Source organism: Ricinus communis, chromosome 6 (genome assembly GCF_019578655.1).
Source record: "Ricinus communis isolate WT05 ecotype wild-type chromosome 6, ASM1957865v1, whole genome shotgun sequence".
In the NCBI taxonomy this organism is placed as follows: Eukaryota; Viridiplantae; Streptophyta; class Magnoliopsida; order Malpighiales; family Euphorbiaceae; genus Ricinus; species Ricinus communis.
In genome coordinates, this window is record NC_063261.1 from 16,613,085 (window position 1) to 16,620,436 (window position 7,352).

Below are 7,352 nucleotides of genomic sequence, written 5' to 3' on the forward strand. Positions count from 1 at the left end.
CTAATATTTATGTTAACGCATGAAATATATTTTAAACTCTTAATCATTAAACTAATAATTAAAAGAAAAGAAAAATCTATTTTTTTAACGGCTAAAGAATGGCCGATTAAATTTAGACGAATAGAATAATAAATAAACAAAGACTAGTTAATAAAAACATCAATTGTTTAAGAAATTATTTGTATTTAATGATGATAAGAATGTAAGATTTCATATGCCCACCAGATTAGAGGGCACGGGGAGGTTAGGAAAGAGCAAGAGAAAACGGACCACCCATCAACATCCTTGGCCTCGGATGTCTCGTTGCGGTCAGAGAGGGTTCATGCATACATCCGCACACGCTTTCATGCATTAATGGCAGTCTGCTTTGCTTTTTGTCTCATTTTTTTCCAATCCTCACTTCCTTTGCCTTTTCTCTCCTCTATAAATATTCATCTTCCTACCTCATCTCAGGACCATTTCCTTAATCCACATAACAGACGAGGAAAATCTTCACCATCTCTTCCACCCGAGGTATAGAGATACCAGTTTTAGGAGTGGGAAAAATGTCTCAAAATACTGTACAGAACACTAGCAGCACTAGTGGAGAAACTAGAGATGAATTTTCCAAATCTCTTAATGGGAAGAAACTTTCACGGCATAAGTTGCGAAGGAGCGACTCTTTGGAAATCGAATCTCGCACCTTTCATGGTCATCGAGTTTACGGGTCTAAGGTCTTTTTTCGGTCATCCTTAATACTATTCTAACTTTATAATTATTAGATATTGTCTGGATTCGAACTCGTAATTTTATATATATATATACACACTTTTTTCATATTTGTTATCTTTTTTTGGAGCGAAGGATGGTGTAAGTTGGTCAGTGATCTTGCAATTGGCATTCCAAAGCATTGGAATAGTGTATGGAGACATAGGGACTTCACCGTTGTATGTGTATGCAAGTACTTTTACTGAGGGTATTAAACACAACGACGACGTCTTAGGTGTACTCTCTTTGATTTTCTATACCCTCACACTCATTCCCCTCATCAAATATGTTCTAATCGTCCTGCGTGCTAATGACAATGGTGATGGTGAGTTCTTTTCTCTTATATCATTTTTATTTTGATTTTGATTTTCAAGAAATTAATTATTTCTTGATTTAATTCATTAACCAATCACCGAATTTTTTAATATTTGCAAATTAAAATTTTCAGGTGATTATGTTATTTAATCATTGATTATGAGAAGTTAATTGCTTCACTCATTCTAAACATGGAAGAATATTCTTATTTTACTTTTCTGCTTTTTTTTTTTTCTTCTTCTTCTTATAATGTAAATGTCTAGCTGTTAGTCCATACAATTGTTTATAACATAAGAATTCTAGATGTAACCTTAAATTGAAAATACAAATAAATTAAGTACTGGGAGGAACTTTACTGGTCAGGTTTTAACTGTGTTGGGATATGAACAATATAATAATAGTGTCTAAATCATGAATAATATTTTAATTTCAAGAAGGTGACTGCAAGAAGAAGAGAGAGACCAAATGCGATGAATCAACCTGAACGTAGATAAGCTACCCTGAATAATATCACTAGAAACGTAGAAAAGAAGATTTAAAAATAATTGCTGTCTATTTACGTAATTAATTATTAATTTTCTGATATTAATTAAACAAAAGCAACTATTTAAATAAAACAACATCCTCAGTCCTTGGGCTGTCTTTTTATATTAATTCATTTCTCTTTTCTTCTTTTCATAATTTCAGGTGGGACTTTTGCCTTGTACTCACTGGTGTGCAGATATGCTAAAGTTGGGTTAATCCCAAGTCAACAAAGTGAGGACCTTGATGTATCTAATTTCCAGCTTGAATTGCCAAGCAGGCGTTTGAGCCGGGCAACAAAGCTGAAATCTAAGCTAGAAAATAGCAAATTTGCCAAGTTCTTTCTGTTGTTTGCCACCATGCTTGGTACTTCCATGGTTATCGGAGATGGTGTCCTTACTCCTTGCATTTCAGGTTCATCTCAACTTCCATATTTTTCTCCCTTTTTCTAAAACATTTCTTTTCTACCAATCACTGGATACTAAAATTAATTTTTAAATAAACTGCAAGGTTGAATGAAGATCTAAAAATAATATCTGATAAAATAATCTTCAATAATAAATATTCAAACTCAAATAGGTTTAAAATAAAATTATCATATACCATTTAAATCTTATATGATAAATATTAAAATTAAATTAAATTATATACTTTTTATTATATTATACAATCAGATATTCAGAAATATCCACATTGCCATCCCTATCAGATCTAAACAACATGTTTTAAAAAGAAGGCATCCACTTGTCCACCAATTAAATTTGGGAGTCATATTTAAATATAAAGTTTTCGTATCAAACATGTCTTAAATCTTCTCGGCTCCTATGATTAAATCAAAATTGTCGTTGTTTGCTACTTTCTATGAATATTTTTCTTGAATTCTAAGGAGGGTGGTCCACTTGTTGACATTTTTCTTAGATTGAGATGTATATTGATATTTATCTGGGATGGGCTAAGTTAATTTAGCAATTAATACTTTCTTTATCGTCTAGGGTTCTGTTGGCCATTTTCCCGAACTTTATGGTACTTTTTTTTATTCTCTCCATATCATATTAAATATTAGTTTTTAATAATTTATTTATTTTTATAATTATTATAAATTTTATTAATATAAAAATAAAAAAATAAATATCATATTAGATATATAAAGATAATAAGTAATTAAATTTTTTTAAATTTTTTAAAAAATACTAATATAAATGAAATGATAATTACTATTTTTTATGTTTTAAACTAATTATAATTGTCCGCTTGAATTAAGAAATTATCTAATATATTTAATTATAGAAAGTTATTAAATTGGATTAAGCTATCCTTTTGTATATATAATAAGATTTACTGTAAATATTCTTATACAAAAATAAAATAAAATTAATATTATTATCGAGTATATTTTAATTTAAAAAATTAGTATAAAATAAAAGAGATATTTTTCTTTTTATCCATTTCATGTTGTATAATAACAACTATTTACTCCCATCAAGAAAATAATAAATTTTTATTAATATCGGTGAAATAATAATCCTAAATTTTTATAAATAAAAATAATTATCAAAATATTAGATTAAGAAATGTTTTGATTATGTTAACTACTTTTGACTAATACATTTTGTGTGTGTAAAACTTGCAGTTTTATCAGCTGTAGGTGGGATCAAGCAAGCCACAACAAAAATGACAGACGGTAAGTATCAAAAATAGAAAATTTCTTTTATTTTTAGAAATATTATATTCTTCTTCTTCACGATAATTATAAATTTTTTCTGTTTTAAAAGAATAATTTTCTTTAAATTACTCATAAATTAAATAAAAAAATATAAGTAATAAAATTATATGCTATTTATTCTAACATATTTCATTAAATTTGTATAAAATTATTATTTTATAATATAAAATATAAGAATAACTATAACTAGTAATATTTATATTAGTCAATACAAAATACTTTTAATAATAATTTATTCAATTAATAATTGCCTCATATTTTCATTAACGAGGTTGACCATTAAATATATTATAATGTAGTGAATGAATAGCAGCAATTATTGATGAGGCCCCCCAATGATGTTTCTGGCTTTTGATAAACTTCGAACTTGCCTACCATTTTGTTATTTCTTTGATGATTTTCCTGAGAATTTCCTTTGTCCTTTTGCTATATGTGTCTGTATTGAACATTAGGAACCTTGATTTTTTGGTGTTTTATTTTCTACTTTAAACAGATTGGCAGGGACAAATGATTCAGAAATTATTGTTTAAAAACATTTCCTTAATAATTTATCTCAGTTCTTTTTACAGGTGCCGAAAAGGGCTGCCAGTCTTAAAAAGAAGAAATTATGTCATGAACTGCAGTAATTTAGTTGGAGTAAAAAATTAGTGTAATAGACAAATATGTTTCGCATTAACTATTAAGTAAAAAATATAAATTATAATCCACATTTCATGTTAATGTATAATATACAGAGAAAGAAATTGTTCTTGGAATTTAAAGTTTGTTGTGTTCCAGTTTAGAGTTTAATTTCTCCATAATAAAAATGTCAGTAATACAAATTTAATTCTTAATTTGGTTACGAAACTTAAGACCCTTTTCTAATCAAAACAAAATTTAAACTTTTTGGATACAGATATGATTGTTTGGATATCAGTAGTGATCTTGATCCTCCTATTCATGGTTCAAAGATTTGGAACTGATAAAGTGGGCTACAATTTTGCTCCAATAATTTGTGTTTGGTTTGCAATGATTGCTGGCATTGGCCTCTTCAATTTCTTCAAATATGATCCAGCAGTTATCAAAGCTATAAACCCAAAGTATATAGTGGATTATTTCAGAAGGAACAAAGATCAAGCTTGGATTTCTCTTGGTGGCATTGTTCTGGCCATAACAGGTCTGTTCTTTTTATATTACTTTTACCTTTTTTACTATTTTTTTTACATGCATTTTAATAGAGCTGGCCATGGGAATCAATCCTAGGTTACAGGGTGGAGAACATACTTACCTACCGTTCTGCCTTTTTCTTTTCTTTTTCCTCCTTTTCTTACAGTTCGGAAAACCTGGAATTTTCACTGCAGGAACTGAAGCACTATTTGCAGATGTTGGACACTTCACAGTTCCATCCATACAAATAAGCATGTGCACCGTAACCTACCCGGCTCTTATCTGTGCATACACTGGACAAGCAGCTTTTCTTAGAAAGCACAATGATCTTGTCTTGGAGACATTTTATGAATCTATACCAAGTGTGTATTCCCTACTTTGTTATTAAATATTTATCTCAGTAATTTCTCAGGTTTCTACAATTCAATTAAGCCATCTACTTGTTGCAGAACCTCTGTACTGGCCAATGTTCGGGGTGGCTGTGATGGCATCAATCATTGCAAGTCAAGCCATGATTTCAGGAACCTTTTCAATCATACAGCAATCTCTTTCTCTCGGATGCTTCCCTCGAGTGAAAATCGTGCACACATCAGCTAAATATGAAGGACAAGTCTATATTCCTGAAATCAATTACCTTCTAATGCTTGCTTGTGTAGGAGTTACTCTTGGCTTTAGGAGTACAACAAATATTGGCAATGCATATGGTAATTCAAGCAATTCGTTTCAATTGTTTCTCAAGTAACTGTGTTCATAACTGGCGTGAAACTAATGAATAATCTTCTGTTATTACAGGGATTGCTGTGGTGTTTGTAATGACACTCACATCAGCATTTTTAGTGTTGATCATGCTAATGATATGGAAAACCAACATCCTTTACGTAATTGCCTATGTGCTAACCATTGGGGTTGTGGAGCTCGTCTACTTAAGTTCAGTCCTCTACAAATTCGATCAGGGAGGATATCTGCCATTAGCATTTGCTGCAGTTCTAATGACTATAATGTATGTCTGGAATGATGTGTATAGAAGGAGGTATTATTATGAGCTCGACAACAAGATTTCTCCTGATAAGCTAAAAGAAGTTGCTGCTGAGACCAACTTTAGTCGACTTCCAGGGCTTGCCATGTTCTACTCCGAACTTGTTCAGGGTATTCCACCTATCTTCAAGCACTATGTCGAAAATGTACCAGCTCTTCACTCTGTCCTTGTTTTCGTCTCCATCAAATGGCTTCCAATTGGAAAGGTTCCAGTGGAAGAACGCTTCCTTTTCCGCAGAGTAGAACCCAAAGAGCTCAACGTCTTTCGCTGTGTAGCTCGATATGGATACGCGGATGTTCGCAATGAGCAAGAGCCCTTCGAGAGAATATTGATCGAAAAATTGAAGCAGTTTATCATAGATGATTTCTGGTTAAGTCAAGCAATTGTCAGCAGGGGCGTGACAGATGAGAAGGTTCAGGAATTGGATGAAGGGCAAAATAATGAAGATGAAAATGGAAGCATAAATCAAGAAAATGAAGAGAAGTTACAACAGGATGTGGATAACCAGATTGAGATCATCGATAAAGCTTCGCGTGCTGGCGTTGTTCACCTGGTAGGCGAGAATGAGGTGATTGCAGGAAGAGGGGCAAATATAGGAAAGAGGATACTGATAGATTATGCGTACACTTTTCTGAAGAGAAACCTGAGGCAAAGTGAGAAGGTGTTTGATATTCCTCAGAAGCGCATGCTCAAAGTTGGTATGACATATGAGCTTTAGAACATTAAGAAATGAACATCATCAGATTCACCTGAAAGCTTTTTGTAAGTAAAGCTAGTTGCTACATGCATGTAGCTAAAGAGCAAGTCTACTGCAGTAACAGAAAGCTCCTTCTTCATATGTTAAGCAGAAAATTATTGTTCACCTTTGTAAAGAATAAACATATTGTTACATATATATATATATATATATATATATATATATATATATATATAAACAGGAGATAAAAGATAAATATCTTGTCATATTATATAAATAAAATTGATGAAAAAAATAACACTATAGTAAGACAAGATATACTATAACATATATTTTTTAAAAATATATATAAATATTACTTTATAGAAAAATATTTTCTTAAGAAAGTATTTAAAAAAATTATAACTTATTATAATAGAGAGTTTATTTTTATTAGGACCATAATTTTTTTTATCACTATATCGAGTATGACTATAGAAAGATTTTATTGTATATATATATTGTACAATTTTGGTAATAAAAGTTGTTTTTCTTGGCTATGGAAAAAATTATTCTGAGGTCTCCCATTAAAGTGTCTATAAGAATATAAGAAAATGAGAGCCGATCCTATTTTCTTTTGCTATTCCCGAAATTCTTGGAAGAAAGGAGTTGTATATATCTGAACTTTTCCGCTATAATACAAACATTCAATGACAGGGATATTATCCGAACAACAACGAAAGGAGCTAACCCTATGAATAATACTTCTCTATGTAATAACAAGGCCAAGGTCCATTGCTTATGAAGACCCTTTAGATATTCTTATGTTGAATGATCCTCACTTTTTTTTTTTTTTAAAGTGATTCTACCTGACCTATTCTCTCCTGTGCAAAATAACAATCCGAAGATGTCAATCTTGCTGTTTTTAAAAAAAAAAAAAAAATTAAAGACACTAACCTACGTGAGGTAGAGGAAGGTCTCGAACTCGAGACCTCTACCTCCATAGTTAGGTCTGATTTTTTTTCCTGAAGGGTGTGCAAGCAAGTGCATTAGTGCGTCGAGGGAGGTCTCGAACTCGAGACCTCTACCTCCAGGTATAAGATCCCTTATCAATTTATTTAGGCTTGTTATTGTTTTTCCTGAGCGGTGTGCTAAGCAAGTGCATTAGTGCAATGCACATGCGACGC

At 31.2% G+C, this 7,352-nt stretch overlaps 1 protein-coding gene across 1 annotated transcript; it reads left to right on the plus strand.

Moving 5' to 3' along the window:
- The first annotated feature begins 217 nt into the window (after positions 1-217).
- On the plus strand, positions 218-6,351 carry LOC8288658 (potassium transporter 5). The gene is made up of 8 exons (XM_002528798.4): positions 218-713; positions 844-1,072; positions 1,750-1,998; positions 3,215-3,265; positions 4,203-4,463; positions 4,648-4,815; positions 4,903-5,157; positions 5,246-6,351. The coding sequence occupies exons 1-8, from the start codon at positions 546-548 to the stop codon at positions 6,205-6,207; spliced, it is 2,343 nt and encodes a 780-aa protein (XP_002528844.2). The 5' UTR covers positions 218-545; the 3' UTR covers positions 6,208-6,351.
- The last annotated feature ends 1,001 nt before the right edge of the window (positions 6,352-7,352 follow it).

What these genes read in the sequence shown, in the direction of transcription:
- LOC8288658 (XM_002528798.4), top strand. Translation starts at nt 546, where the DNA reads ATGTCTCAAAATACTGTACAGAACACTAGCAGCACTAGTGGAGAAACT. An exon ending in TGCTAATGACAATGGTGATG is followed by an intron (nt 1,073 to 1,749) that starts GTGAGTTCTTTT and finishes TCATAATTTCAG; the next exon opens with GTGGGACTTTTGCCTTGTAC. An exon ending in AAATATTGGCAATGCATATG is followed by an intron (nt 5,158 to 5,245) that starts GTAATTCAAGCA and finishes CTGTTATTACAG; the next exon opens with GGATTGCTGTGGTGTTTGTA.